Source organism: Somniosus microcephalus, chromosome 15 (genome assembly GCF_052327205.1).
Source record: "Somniosus microcephalus isolate GS21.2 chromosome 15, FLI_Smic_1.0, whole genome shotgun sequence".
Taxonomy (NCBI): domain Eukaryota; kingdom Metazoa; phylum Chordata; class Chondrichthyes; order Squaliformes; family Somniosidae; genus Somniosus; species Somniosus microcephalus.
The window spans coordinates 121,064,631-121,080,498 of record NC_141001.1 but is presented as its reverse complement, the minus strand read 5'-3'; the positions used below and the strand labels follow the sequence as shown (position 1 = coordinate 121,080,498).

The window sequence follows — 15,868 nt, the reverse complement described above, 5'->3', positions numbered from 1 at the left end:
TGCCCCTCCGACAGTGCAGCACTCCCTCAGTACTGCCCCTCCGACAGTGCAGCGCTCCCTCAGTACTGCCCATCCGGCAGTGTAGCGCTCTCTCAGTACTGCCCCTCCGACAGTGCAGCGCTCCCTTAGTACTGCCCCTCCGACAGTGCAGCGCTCCCTCAAGTACTGCACTGGGAGTGTCAGCCTAAGTTTTGTGCTCAAGTCTCCGGAGTTCGACTTCAACCCACGACCTTCTGGTTCAGAGGTGAGAGTGCGACCCACTGAGCCACAGCTGACATATTCTCTCTGTACAAAGTCTGAACCAATCCTGGTGCCGAACCACCTACCCTTCAGGTTGACACGTCAGCCCCTTGGAGCACGGACAACGGTCTAAAGCTCCTTCTGGCGCCATCTCCCAAGTGATGAGGTCCAACAGACGGTGCGCGGGATCGTGGCAAGGTTGGCCCTTGTTGGGCAATGGGTTGCACACAGGATACAAGAGATCTGAGCAAAAGCAAAGAAGACTTTGTGACAGTGAACAGAAAGTCAGTGATGATTTCAGGCAGCAGCTTATTTAACAAATAGTCAAACCTCTCAACACAACCACTAAATGGGCAAAATGTCACTTTTCACAATTTATTGGTAAAAGAAAATACATATTTACGAGATCTCCCATTTGTTGCTCACGCCAGTCGGATGGTGAGCTGTTTTGTGAGGGCAAAAGCATGATACCATACAACATACAATGTTTTATTTGGGGTTAGCCTGCCCCTTTAATGCCACCAAGTTTAACTGCTGCAAGTTAACAAAGCCTGAGGCCAATCAGAGTTTAATTGCTGCAAGTTAACACAGCCTGAGGCCAATCAGAGTTTAATTGCTGCAAGTTAACACAGCCTGAGGCCAATCAGAGTTTAATTGCTGCAAGTTAACACAGCCTGAGGCCAATCAGAGTTTAATTGCTGCAAGTTAACACAGCCTGAGGCCAATCAGAGTTTAATTGCCATTTGGAGTGGGAACTTTGCAGGTTGCTGGGAGCTTGTAAATTTCCATCTCCAGGTCCAGAAAACAAACAGCTTTAAATGGCTTTATTTCTCATCATTTTGAGAGGGACCGACCCATTAGAGAGTCTCACACCTGGTAACCAAAGACCTATTAATAATCAGAGCTGATAACTACAGACCAATCAATTGTCACAGCTGGAAACCACAGGGCCATTATCTGAGCTAAGCCTAGTTGGATATTTGCAGTTTCTGAAACTGACACTTGCTGCACCAGGCGATGATGCTCCCAGTGCCTTCACAGTGAGCGAGTCAGGCAGCAGGAGTCTGTGCGCGGGAGGGTTTAACAGAATCATCTGGTTTTGGTGTGACTCACGGGCGTGGAAGGCACAGCACAGGTCCGCGCCGCAGTCCTGCTGCTGCTCACAGACGGAGCCGGCGTCTCCTTTCTCGGCGTTCGCTTGGCATTGTCCCCAGACACACAACTGATCCGAGTAACATTCTCCATCGCGAGTGCAGTTCTAAGGAAATTCAGAACAAATTGACGGCCAACACACAATTAGGAAGCTTCTCGAACAAAGGAACCATTATCAATATTCATGACAAATCAGTAACGAGGATTCAAACTTTTCGTTGTCGGGATGTGGGTGACACTGGCAAGGCCGCATTTATTTCAAAAGGAAACTAGACGAGTACATGAGGGGAAAGGGGATAGAAAGACATGCTGAAAGACTGAGATGAGGCGGAGGGAACGGGAGGAGACTCGTGGGGAGCATAAAGACCAGCACAGACTGGTTGGACCCAATGGCCTGTGTCTGTGCTGGATATTCTGTGTAATATTGCCCCTCCCTGGTTGATCCAATGGCATTAATGAGTCAACCACGTGGTGTGGGACTGGAGTCACGTGTAGGCCGGACCTGACCGGGGTGGGAAGTTCCTCTCTGACGGACATTAGTGAACCAGTTGGGGTTACTCTGGTGCCAGCTCACCATTGGTTGAACTCGCTTTCACAACCCACACCCTCGGATCGCACGGCCAGTCCCAGAACCACAAGTGTCCCCGTCTCAGATACACCTTTCAGGTTTCTGCTCTCTCTTACACCCTGAAGAAATTCAGGCTCATTTATTCCAGTCAGTTCTGGATTTTCATTTATTGCGCACCTTACTTGGGCTGCTTACAGTATCCGTTAACACTCATCACATCAAAATTAACAAGTCCAGGATAAACAGGCTGTGTTCAGAATTGATACTTCAAAGCAGAAGTGATGGACTCTGCAACAGCTCTGGTGTCACCTACAACATGTGGATACCCTGATTTAGAGATGTAGGCAGGGGCTCCCTCCTCTAGAAAAGAGATGGGTGAGGGGTGACCTGATAGAGGTCTTTAAAATGATGAAAGGGGTTGGAGGGGGTAGACGTAGAGAAGATGTTTTCACTTGTGGGGGAATCCAAAACTAGGGGCCATAAATATAAGAGAGTCACGAATAAATCCAATAGAGAATTCAGGAGAAACTTCTTTACCCAGAGAGTGGTGAGAATGTGGAACTCGCTACCACAGGGAGCGGTTGAGGCGATTAGTATCGATACATCTAAGAGGAAGCTGGATAAACACATGAGGGAGAAAGGAATAGAAGGATATGTTGATGGGGTGAGCTGAAGAGGGGTGGGAGGAGGCTCGTGTGGAGCAGAAACACCGGCACGGACCAGTGGGGCCGAATGGCCTGTTTCTGGGCTGTACATTCGATGGAATTCATTAGTAGCAGTTCGGAGAGATGGAATTTAATAAGTTTCACGGACACACTGAAGCAATGTACTTGCGATCGAAACAAAAAAAAAGCAAAGAAAACTGGAAATCAGAAATAAAAACTATAGAGAAGTCCGGAAGCTCTCGGAAGTTCAGTCGGTATCTGAGCTGTGAACAGACGAATTCTCCAAAAATGTCAAGTCCTCTTCCCCCTCCGCAGAATCTGACCGAACAGCTCAGCGTCTTCCTGCATTTTCTGTACTTGTGATCGAAGGCGAGAGAATTTGATAAAAGAACAGACTTACTAGAGGTAAACGAAAACAAAATATTGCTGCCGTTCACTCACGTGGGATACGATGCGGTGCTCATGTTACTGGGCCAGTAATCAGGGCAACACCAGTCGAGGACAGTTCGAGAATTTGATTCCAATTTTAAAAAACCCTGGAGGTAAAAGTGACCATGAAGCTGTCGGATTGTCGTAAAAACCCAACGTGTTCACTGATGTCCTTCAGGGAAGGAAACCTGCCGTCCTTACCCGGTCTGGGCCTATAGGTGACTCCAGTCCCACACCAACATGGTTGACTTTTAACTGCCCTTCTGAAGCGGCTGAGCGAGACACTCAGTTTGTATCAAACCCACTACCAGCGGTTCAAGAGGCGGCCCACCTCGCGGGGCAACTAGGGATGGGCAATAAATTCTGGCCTTTCCAGCGACGCCCACACCCCAAGAATGAATAAAAAAGAACCATGATGATGGACAGTACTTGCCTCTTCCTGTGCTCTCCGTAGAAGACACTTGGATTCCAACATGTCTACCTGGCAGAAATGGTCCGTGCTGCAATCCTCATCAACAATACATTCCTGCAGGAACACAATTCCATTAATTGTGACATTAATTAACTGCAGCCACAGAGACACAACCTTCCTACTGTTTATAGATTAGGAATCACTGGTAATAGCAGAGCACACAGTGTTGGTAGGACAACAACAACTTGCATTTATATAGTGCCTTTAACGTAGTAAAACTTCACAGGGAGCGATTATCAAACAAAATTTGACACCGAGCCACATAAGGAGATATCAGGACAAGTGACTAAAAGATTGGTCATGAGATGTAGGTTTTATGGAGGAGGAGAGGCGCGGAGAGGTTTAGGGAGGGAATTCCAGAGCTCGGCCCAGGCAGCTGAAGGCACGGCCGCCAATGGTTGAGCGATTATAATCAGGGATGCTCAAGAGGGCAGAATTAGAGGAGCGCGGAGATCTCGGGGGGGTTGTGGGGCTGGAGGAGGTTACAGAGATAGGGAGGGGTGAGGCCGTGGAGGGATTTGAAAACAAGGATGAGAATTTTAAAATCGAGGCGTTGCTTAACCAGGAGCCAATGTAGGTCAGCGAGCACAGGGGGTGATGGGTGATCGGGACTGGGTGTGAGTTAGGACACGGGCAGCCGAGTCTTGGAAGAGCTGAAATTTATGAAGGGTGGGAGATGGGAGGTCGGCCAGGAGTGCGTTGGAATATTAAGTATACAGAGGACTCGGTTACAGTTTTAAATTAAACATTTGTGCGTATATAGATATCTATTACAGGCTTTATAGGGTGTGCACACAGAACCAGTGAAATAATTAGACCACAATCAGAGGGATGATGAATTTGCAAGATTCACAGAGAGTTTAGAGGACAGCAGTAAATGAAACTTGGTGAAATGTATGCGAGTCAGCACTCCGTCAGAACAAGGCTTTCATAGACGGAGGCAAAACATTATCCCGGAGGTCACAACATTGGCTTAAGATACAGTTTGGTCATTCAGCTTATTAACTAGGTTACTGACAAGATCTCGCCTACAAATGGAAACTGCTCCACATTAACAAATAAGCTGGTGTTTGGTACGGAACTGATCCCTCCATCGCTTCAATCTCAGGATCACATTTGGCTCGGCCTTGACCACTCTTAGAATGAACTTGCATTTCTTAAACCACCTTTCACGTCATCAACACTCCCTCCTTTTCACAGCCAATGGATTGACTTTGAAGTCACTGTGCCTCAGTAGGCAAACACAACAACCAATTTGCACACAGCAAGCTCCCACAAACAGCAATGTGATAATGACCAGATAATCTGTTTTTGTGATGTTGATTGAGTGATAACTATTGGCCCCAGGACACCGGGGAGAGCTCCCCCCTGCTCTTCTTTGAAATAGTGGCCGTGGGATTTTTACGTCCACCTGAGAGCGCCACCACTGGCGGGAGTGGGTAATTACTGTGTGACAAGTTTACAGGCAGTTTCCAATATATTAAGTACATAAGAAACAGGAGGAGTGGGCCATTCGGCCCCTCGAGCCTGCTCCGCCATTCAATAAGACCCTGCTTGCTGTGCGCCACCCAGGAGAACAATCACAAATTAAAACAAAGTGTTATTTTTATTTTTATTGAACCCTTCTGTTCATTAATTATAAAAATATTGGCGATGGGGGGGGGGGGGGGGGGGGGAAGCTGAGCATCAGGAATCATCCAATTGGATAGAGGACGAAGAGTCTGTTTGCTTTCTGATTGGCTGAGGGAAGGCGGGGCTCGAGTATGGCCTTGTCGGGCGTCCAATGGCGGAAGTGTGGGGGCGGGGCAACTGGAAAAGACAGACTTGCATTTCTATAGCGCCTTTCACGACCACTAGACGTCCCAAAGCGCTTTACAGCCAATGAAGTACTTTTTTGAAGTGTAGTCACTGTTGTAATGTGGGAAACGCGGCAGTCAATTTGCGCACAGCAAGCTCCCACAAACAGCAATGTGATGATGACCAGATCATCTGTTTTATTGATGTTGATCGAGGGATAAATATTGGCCCCAGGACACCGGGGAGAACTCCCCTGCTCTTCTTTGAACTAGTGGCCATGGAATCTTTTACATCCACCCAAGAGGGCAGACGGGGCCTCGGTTTAACGTCTCATCTGAAAGACGGCACCTCCGACAGTGCAGCACTCCCTCAGCACTGCACTGGGAGCGTCAGCCTGGATTTTTGTGCTCAAGTCTCGGGAGTGGGACTTGAACCCACATCCTTCTGACTCAGAGGAGAGAGAGAGAGAGAGAGAGAGAGAGAGAGAGAGAGAGAGAGGGAGAGAGAGGGTGACCGTACAGCAGGCCCCACCGAGACTCGGCCTCAGTCTCATAGCCTTTCTCTGCACCACTTGTAGTGCTTGGCTGCTTCCCTTACGCCTCAGTAAGCAGACTGAAGGCAGTATTCAAGGCAAGTCGCCGAGCAGACCACCATCTCGCCCCATCGCGGCAGCCTCAGACTGACGGCCCACTCGACGCATTCTTGTGGTAAAGAAAAGCACCACACATTTGGCAGCATTGCATGAAAGTCTAATCTTACATTTAAAAAAAAATTCAAACCACAAAAAAGCTGGCATTTCCCCAGCGCACAAAAATCCTGAATGTTCCACCCTCCCGTCAAACATCTGCTTAGAGACCAAAATCCTGCTGCTGTTAAATTGTTCACTAGGACAAGGAGGATGTAACTGTTTACTTATTCAAGAGTGAAGCCACATTTGATACAATTGCCGTGGAACTTGTTCTCTCCAAGTAAAGGCTGCGCTCTGTGTGTGTGTGCGTCCCGTCTGTCTCGATTCTGACACTAAGCTGCAATTAATGCAACAGTGGAACTCGCTTAAGGCATATTCTAGATCTGAACCGTACGTTTTTCATCAGATCAGAGTCTAGGAAACTCTCACACACATCACCGCCTCATTACAGGACCAGTTCTCCCCGCCCGAGATTACAGGACCAGTTCTCCCCGCCCGAGATTACAGGACCAGTTCTCCCCGCCCGAGATTACAGGACCAGTTCTCCCCGCCCGAGATTACAGGACCAGTTCTCCCCGCCCGAGATTACAGGACCAGTTCTCCCCGCCCGAGATTACAGGACCAGTTCTCCCCGCTCGAGATTACAGGACCAGTTCTCCCCGCCCGAGATTACAGGACCAGTTCTCCCCGCTCGAGATTACAGGACCAGTTCTCCCCGCCCGAGATTACAGGACCAGTTCTCCCCGCCCGAGATTACAGGACCAGTTCTCCCCGCCCGAGATTACAGGACCAGTTCTCCCCGCCCGAGATTACAGGACCAGTTCTCCCCGCCCGAGATTACAGGACCAGTTCTCCCCTCCCGAGATTACAGGACCAGTTCTCCCCTCCCGAGATTACAGGACCAGTTCTCACCGCCCGAGATTACAAGACCAGTTGTCACCGCCCGAGATTACAGGACCAGTTGTCACCGCCCGAGATTACAGGACCAGTTCTCACCGCCCGAGATTACAGGACCAGTTCTCCCCGCCTCATTACAGGACCAGTTCTCCCCGCCTCATTACAGGACCAGTTCTCCCCACCTCATTACAGGGCCAGTTCTCCCCGCCTCATTACAGGGCCAGTTCTCCCCGCCTCATTACAGGACCAGTTCTCCCCACCTCATTACAGGGCCAGTTCTCCCCGCCTCATTACAGGACCAGTTCTCCCCGCCCGAGATTACAGGACCAGTTCTCACCGCCTCATTACAGGACCAGTTCTCCCCGCCTCATTACAGGACCAGTTCTCCCCGCCCGAGATTACAGGACCAGTTCTCACCGCCCGAGATTACAGGACCAGTTCTCCCCGCCTCATTACAGGACCAATTCTCCCCGCCCGAGATTACAGGACCAGTTCTCACTGCCCGAGATTTTGGACTTTAGGTTTCTTTTTCTGTACGCTGATTTCAATATTGCGTCATCTTGCCAAGAGTCCAATCATGGCTCAACAATATTCATCGCATTAGAAACCAGTTTAGCTCCTTTGGAAATACTCACAGCAAGTCATGTGATACATTAGGCTATGTAATGCACAGTGTATTATTCTGCAGCATACCCCGAGCTGTGCCCCTTTAAAGCTACAGGTTTAATTGTTGTTAGGCACATCCTGAAGTAGAGGCTAAAAAATGTTTAGTGCATCCCAAGGTCATTTAGAGGCCTGAATTCCCCATGGGATCATCACCGGTCACTTCCTGCCAATTGCCACTCTTTGTCTCCTACCTCCTAACCAACTTACACCCAAAGTCTAAAGGCTACCTCCAAATTCCACGCACTTCCCATAGTGACTTGCTGCGCTCTCATTTTTCCCAATTATTCTTTGTGTGGAAGCTTCTGGAAGTCCATATAGACAACAAAGCCCTGGTTAGACCACACCTGGAGCACTGGGAGCAGTTCTGGGCACCACACCTTAGGAAGGATATATTGGTCTTGGAGGGAGTGCAGCGCAGGTTTACCAGAATCATACCCGGACTTCAAGGGGTTAAATTACGAGGAGAGATTACACAAACTAGGGTTTATTCCCTAGAATTTAGACGGTTAAGGGGTGATTTGATCAAAGTTTTCAGGATATTAAGGAGAACTGATAAGGTAGAGAGAAACTATTTCCGCTGGTTGGGGAGTCTAGGACTAGGGGGCAGAGTCTAAAAATTAGAGCCAGACCTTTCAGGAGTGAAATTAGGAAACACTTCGACACACAAAGGGTGATAGAACTTTGGAACTCTCTTCCGCAAACAGAACAATTGATCGAGCATCAATTGCTATTTAAAATTGAGATTGATAGCTAGGCGCATGGGAACTCCACCACCTCCAAGTTCCCCTCCAAGTCACACACCATCCTGACTTGGAAATATATCGCCGACCCTTCATCGTCACTTGGTCAAAATCCTGGAACTCCCTCCCTAACAGCACTGTGGGAGCACCTTTACCACACGGAGTGCAGCAGTTCAAGGCGGCGGCTCACCACCACCTTCTCAAGGGCAACTAGGGATGGGCAATAAATGCTGGGCTTGGCAGCGACGCCCACATCCCATGAACGAATATTAAAATTTTTTTTTTGTTAATCATAGGTATTAAGGGTTATGGGACAAAGGCGGGTAGATGGAGTTAGATCGCAGATCAGCCATGATCTCATTGAATGGCAGAACAGGCTCGAGGGGCTGAAAGGCCGCCTCCTGTTCCTATAACATCATGGACACTCCTTTGTCTGCCTTACTAGTGACGTCCACATAAAATGTAACTAGCTTAGTCAGACATAAGAACATAAGAAATAGGAGTCGTCGGCCATTCGGCCCCTCGAGCCTGCTCTGCCACTCAATGAGATCATGGCTGATCTTCTGCCTCAACTCCATTCACCGGCCCTATAGCCATATCCCTTGATGCCCTTACTAGTCAGAAATCTATCGACTTCTATTTTGAATATACCCAATGACTGAGCCTCCACTGCCCTCTGGGGTAGAGAATTCTAAAGATTCAACACCCTCTTTGTGAAGACATTTCTTCTCATCTCAGTCTTGAATGGCCTACCCTTTATCCTGAGGCTGTGGCCCCTGGTTCTAGACTCCCCAGCTGAGGGAAACATTCTCCCAGCATCCATCCTATCAAGCCCTGTAATAATTATGTATTCTTCAATGAGATTCCCTCTCATTCTTCTGAATTCAGGTCTAGTTTACTCAATCTCTTCGCATACGACAGTCCCGCCATCCCAGGAATCAATCTCGTGAACCTTCATTGCACTCCCTCTATGGCAAGTATATCCTTCCTTAGGTAAGGAGACCAAAATTGTACACAGTACTCTAGGTGTGGTCTCACCAAGACCCTATATAATTGGAGTAAGACTTCTTTACTCCTGTACTCAAATCCTCTTGCAATGAAGGCCAGCACAACATTTGCCTTCCTAATGGCTTGCTGCACCTGCACATTCACTTTCAGTGACTCATGTACAAGGACACCCAGGTCCCTTTGAGCATCTGCATTCCCCAATCTTTCACCATTTAGGAAATACTCTGCCTTTCTATTTTTTCTACAAAGTGGATAACTTCACATTTATCCACATTATATTCCATCTGCCATGTTCTCGCCCACTCACTGAGCCTGTCGAGATCCCCTTGAAGCCTCTTCACAACTGACACTGCCACCTAGCTTTGTGTCATCAGCAAATTTGGAAATGTTACATTTAGTCCCCTCATCCAAATCATTGATATAGATTGTGAATAGCTGGGGCCCAAACACCGATCCTTGCGGTACCCCACTAGTCACAGCCTGCCATCCTGAAAAAGACCCGTTTATCCCTACTCTTTGTTTTCTGTCTGTTAACCAATTCTCAATCCATGCTAGTATATTACCCCCAATTCCATGTGCCCTAATTTTATTCACCAACCTCTTGTGTGGGACCTTATCGAAGGCCTTCTGAAAATCCAAATACACCACATCTACTGGTTCCCCTTTGTCTACTCCACTAGTTACATCCTCAAAGAACTCCAATAGGTTTGTCAAACAGGATTTCCCTTTCATAAATCCATGTTGACTCTGCCCAATCTTACTATTAGTTTCTAAGTGCCCAGTTATTGCATCCTTTATAATAGATTCCAGCATTTTCCCAACCACTGATGTGAGGCTAACAGGTCTGTAGTTCCCCGTTTTCTCTTTCCCTCCTTTTTTAAATAGCAGGGTTACATTTGCTATCCTCCAATCTGCAGGAACCGTTCCAGAATCTATAGAATTTTGGAAGATGACAACCAATGCATCCACTATCCCAATGGCCACCTCTTTCAAAACCTTAGGATGTAGGTCATCCGCTCCTTGGGATTTATCGACTTTTAGTCCCATTAATTTTGCTAGTACTGTTTTTTTACTAATAAATTCTTTAAGTTCCTCATTCTCGCCACACTCTTGGTTTTCTCGTATTTCTGGGAGGTTTTTTGTGTCTTCCTCCGTGAAGACAGAAACAGATTCTCCCGTCTCTGTCTGTAAAGGACCTACATTTACGTTTGCCAGGCTTTTCCTTTTCACATACCTATAGAAGCTTTTACAATCCGTTTTTATATTTTTCGCTAGTTTGTGCTCATATTCCATTTTCCCTTTCTTTATCAATTTCTTGGTCCCCCTTTGCTGATTTCTAAAAAGATCCCAATCCTCAGGCTGACCGTTTTTTCTGGCAACTTTATAAGCTTCCTCCTTTGACTTTATACCAGCTTTAATTTATTTTGTTAGCCATGGTTGGATCACTTTTCCTTTTGGGTTTTTATGCCCTAGAGGAATATATGTTTGTTGCAAATTATGCATCATTTCCTTGAATGTTAGCCATTGTATGTCCACCTTCATACCTTTTAGTGTAGTCTCCCAATCTACCATGGCCAACTTGTCCCTCATACCCTTGTAGTTTCCTCTGTTTAGATTGAAGACCTTAGTTTTAGATTGGACTACATCACTCTCAAACTTAATGTAAAATTCAATCATATTATGGTCACTTGTCCCTAAAGGCCCCATTACAAGATTATTGATTAGCCCTTTCTCATTACAGTACCAGATCCAGAATAGCCTGTTCCCTGGTTGGTTCCTCCACATACTGATCCAGGAAACCATCTTGCATGCATTCCAGAATTCATCCTCCACACCATTAGTGGTAATTTGATTTGCCCAGTCACTATGTAGATTAAAGTCCCCCATGATTACCGTATTACCCTTGTTACATGCACTTCTAATCTCTTGATTGATACTGTGCCCTACATTACCACTACTGTTTGTTGGCCTATACACAACTCCCACCAATGTTTTCCGCCCTTTGCTGTTTCTTGGCTCCACCCAAACTGATTCCAGTTCTACATCACGATCTGCCGAGCCAAGATCTTTTATCTCTACCGTACCGCACATGACCTACCTTTAACAAATCCATGCTGGCTCTCTCTGATCAGCTCATATTTTCTCACGTGCTCAGTCACTCTGCCCTTAATGACAAATTCTAACAACCTCCCCGCAACTGGCGTTATTTTAAGACTTGCATTTCTATAGCACCTTTCACGACCACCGGACGTCCCAAAGCCATTCACAGTACTTTTTGAAGTGTAGTCACTGTTGTAATGTAGGAAATGTGGCAGACAATTTGCTCACAACAAGCTCCCACAAACAGCAATGTGATAATGACCGGATCATCTGTTTTAGTGATGTTGGTTGAGGGATAAATATTGGCCCCAGGACACCGGGAAGAACTCCCCTGCTCTTCTTCGAAATAGTGGCCGTGGGATCTTTTACATCCACCTGAGAGCGCAGACGGGGCCTCGGTTTAATGTCTCATCCGAAAGACGGCACCTCCGACAGTGCAGCGCTCCCTCAGTACTGCCCCTCCGACAGTGCAGCACTCCCTCAGTACTGCCCCTCCGACAGTGCAGCACTCCCTCAGTACTGCCCCTCCGACAGTGCAGCACTCCCTCAGTACTGCCCCTCCGACAGTGCAGCACTCCCTCAGCACTGCACTGGAGTATCAGCCTAGGTTTATGTGTTCAAGTCTCTGGAGTGGGACTTGAACCTACAACCTTCTGACTCAGAGGCGAGCGTGCTGCCCACTGAGCCACGAGCTGATAATTTATGCAGCTTAGTTTTGAAATGAGCTCCCTTCATGAGCAGGATGTTTCCCCTGGTTCTACTGTTTGACATGGTGAAACAGTCCCGTTAGAATCCTAAAAACAGGAAGTATTATCTCCGCAGATCCAGAGGGACCTGCTGGAAATGTACATCCAGCGTTTTCTGTTTTTATTCCAACCGCATCAAACAATGGGTTGACACAGTGTGCGGCGCTCGGAAGTGTTTGTTGAGGAGCGTTTGTGCAGAATTCTCCGGGAGCTGACTTTCAATTCCAGTCTAGACCGACAGGATAGGAGTCTCAATCATCTGGCTGCTGCGGTGTGGGCCCCACATCAAACATGGAATCTCAGCCTACAGGCAATGAATCACAAAACTATAAAGTAGAACAAGATGCGGACTAAAGACATGCACGGTGACAGACCACACACTGTTCCGAGAACTAGAGGGGGAACATCGGCTGAAATGTAAAAGTATTGTGATCACCACAAAATAGTCCTAAAAATTTACTCAGGTGAAAGGCACTGGAGAAACGAGAGTCCTTCTTTTTCCAAACATTATCAGTGGGCGAGTGTCCAGGCTATTGGTCTTTGTCGATTGTACGGTGTCTCCATGCAGCCAGGCATAAAGTTTAAACAGAGAGTCATCTCGCCGAGGTTGCAGATGACGGTAAGTTCGGAGGCTCAGGGAGTTGTGTAGACAAACCATTTTTGGCAGTTGGCAAAACATGCAAGTTCCAAAAGACGTTCAGTGCTCGGAAGGGTTAATCTGCGCCATTTCATTTTAGTGGCAAAACCCTTGCTTTGGTTGTTTTTTTTATTGCCGTTCGCTGCTGTTGCGACGAGTTTACTTGAACATTCTCCCGCTTTGTGACTCTGATTGTATGTCAGCAAATCAAGGAGTCGGACTTGGCCCACCATCCCCCCTTTGGTGGGAAAAACAGGAAGGCAGATTATTATCTGAATGGCAATAGATTGGGAGAAGGGGAAGTGCAAAGAGACCTGGGTGTTCTTGTGCACCAGTCGCTGAAGGTAAGCATGCAGGTGCAGCAGGCGGTTAAGAAGGCAAATGGTATGTTGGCCTTCGTAGCGAGAGGGTTCGAGTACAGGAACAAGGATGTCTTGCTGCAGTTGTACAGGGCCTTGGTGAGACCACACCTTGAGTATTGTGTGCAGTTTTGGTCGCCTTACCTGAGGAAGGACGTTCTTGCCATGGAGGGAGTGCAGCGAAGATTCACCAGGCTGATACCTGGGATGGCAGGAATGACATATGAGGAGAGATTGGGTCGATTGGGCTTTTACTCACTGGAGTTTAGAAGATTGGGATGGGATCTCATCGAAACTTATAAAATTCTGTCAGGTCTGGACAGACTAGATGCAGGAAGGATGTTTATGATGGCGGGGGAGTCCAAAACCAGGGGTCATAGTCTAAAGATAAGGGGTAAGCCATTTAGGACTGAAATGAGGAGGAATTTCTTCACCCAGAGAGTGGTGAACCTGTGGAATTCTCTGCCACAGAGGGCGGTGGAGGCCAATTCATTAAATATATTCAAGAAAGAGTTGGGTATATTTCTTAAGGCTAAAGGGATCAAGGGATATGGGGAGAAGGCAGGGACAGGGTACTGAATTTGGATGATCAGCCATGATCGCATTGAATGGCGGAGCAGGCTCGAAGGGCCGAATGGCCTACTCCTGCTCCTATCTTCTATGTTTCTCTCACAGACTCTGGATTCCAATCAAAGGGCTGGAGGACCACGAGATACGAAACAACATGTTCAAGGCGGCCATTTCCGATCTGCAGGGAACAATTTAAATGTAGTTTGGCCAAACGTAGACGGGAGCAGGAAGTTACAAAGAGATGTAGACAGACTAAGTGAGCAGGCAAAAACTACGGCAGATGGAGTTCGATGTGGAGAAGTCCCAGGCCATCCACTCTGGATCAGAGTACTGGGTTTAGTTTGATTGCGTGCTGGGTTTGAAAAAGAAAGTCTTGCATTTCTCCAGCGTCTTTCACGACCCCAGGATGTCCCAAAGCGCTTTACAGCCAATGAACTACTTTCTGAAGTGTAGGAAACACGACAATTAGCGCACAGCAAGCTCCCACAAACAGTGATGAGATAATGAGCACATAATCTGTTTTAGTGATGTTGGTTGAGGGATAAGTATTAGCCCCAGGACACCGGGGAGAACTCCCCTGCTCGTCCTCTAATAGTGGCCAAAGTTGCACCTTACTGGCCTGTCTGTGGGTTGCGTGTCTCGGGGAGGTGACGTAAATCCCTTCAGGATCCTCGGTGACTCAAACAGTTTATCTGTTTTTCCCCTTCTTGTCGTCACCAGTGCAGCCTTTTGATGTGCGCAACATTTGCTATGTTTCCACTCTGAGTCAGAAAGTCGTGGGTTCAAATTCCACTCCAAAGACTCGAGCACAAAATCAAGGTTGACACTCCCAGTGCAGTGCTGAGGGAGCGCTGCACTGTCGGAGGGGCGGTCCTGAGGGAGCGCTGCACTGTCGGAGGGGCGGTCCTGAGGGAGCGCTGCACTGTCGGAGGGGCGGTCCTGAGGGAGCGCTGCACTGTCGGAGGGGCGGTCCTGAGGGAGCGCTGCACTGTCGGAGGGGCGGTCCTGAGGGAGCGCTGCACTGTCGGAGGGGCGGTCCTGAGGGAGCGCTGCACTGTCGGAGGGGCGGTCCTGAGGGAGCGCTGCACTGTCGGAGGGGCGGTCCTGAGGGAGCGCTGCACTGTCGGAGGGGCGGTCCTGAGGGAGCGCTGCACTGTCGGAGGGGCGGTCCTGAGGGAGCGCTGCACTGTCGGAGGGGCGGTCCTGAGGGAGCGCTGCACTGTCGGAGGGGCGGTCCTGAGGGAGCGCTGCACTGTCGGAGGGGCGGTCCTGAGGGAGCGCTGCACTGTCGGAGGGGCGGTCCTGAGGGAGCGCTGCACTGTCGGAGGGGCGGTCCTGAGGGAGCGCTGCACTGTCGGAGGGGCGGTCCTGAGGGAGCGCTGCACTGTCGGAGGGGCGGTCCTGAGGGAGCGCTGCACTGTCGGAGGGGCGGTCCTGAGGGAGCGCTGCACTGTCGGAGGGGCGGTCCTGAGGGAGCGCTGCACTGTCGGAGGGGCGGTCCTGAGGGAGCGCTGCACTGTCGGAGGGGCGGTCCTGAGGGAGCGCTGCACTGTCGGAGGGGCGGTCCTGAGGGAGCGCTGCACTGTCGGAGGGGCGGTCCTGAGGGAGCGCTGCACTGTCGGAGGGGCGGTCCTGAGGGAGCGCTGCACTGTCGGAGGGGCGGTCCTGAGGGAGCGCTGCACTGTCGGAGGGGCGGTCCTGAGGGAGCGCTGCACTGTCGGAGGGGCGGTCCTGAGGGAGCGCTGCACTGTCGGAGGGGCGGTCCTGAGGGAGCGCTGCACTGTCGGAGGGGCGGTCCTGAGGGAGCGCTGCACTGTCGGAGTGGCGGTCCTGAGGGAGCGCTGCACTGTCGGAGGGGCGGTCCTGAGGGAGCGCTGCACTGTCGGAGGGGCGGTCCTGAGGGAGCGCTGCACTGTCGGAGGGGCGGTCCTGAGGGAGCGCTGCACTGTCGGAGGGGCGGTCCTGAGGGAGCGCTGCACTGTCGGAGGGGCCGTCTTTCGGATGAGACGTTAAACCGAGGCCCCGTCTGCTCTCTCAGGTGGACATAAAAGATCCCATTTCACTATTTTGAAGAAGTGCAGGAGAGTTCTCGCCAGTGTCCTGGGGCCAATATTTATCCCTCAACCAACATCAC

The 15,868-nt window shown here is 49.3% G+C and overlaps 1 protein-coding gene across 2 annotated transcripts in view; it reads right to left on the bottom strand.

Annotated features, from left to right (window-relative positions):
- LOC147107191 (dickkopf-related protein 3-like) overlaps window positions 1-15,868 on the bottom strand; it is a 31,128-nt gene that overhangs the window by 1,821 nt on the left and 13,439 nt on the right. For both annotated transcript variants that reach the window (XM_086008369.1, XM_086008368.1), the window contains 3 exons: window positions 3,488-3,580; window positions 1,354-1,498; window positions 327-483 (listed from right to left, as the gene is read on the bottom strand). In XM_086008369.1, the coding sequence (XP_085864495.1) occupies window positions 327-483; window positions 1,354-1,498; window positions 3,488-3,580 (395 nt within the window). The remainder of the gene's footprint in view (window positions 1-326; window positions 484-1,353; window positions 1,499-3,487; window positions 3,581-15,868) is intronic.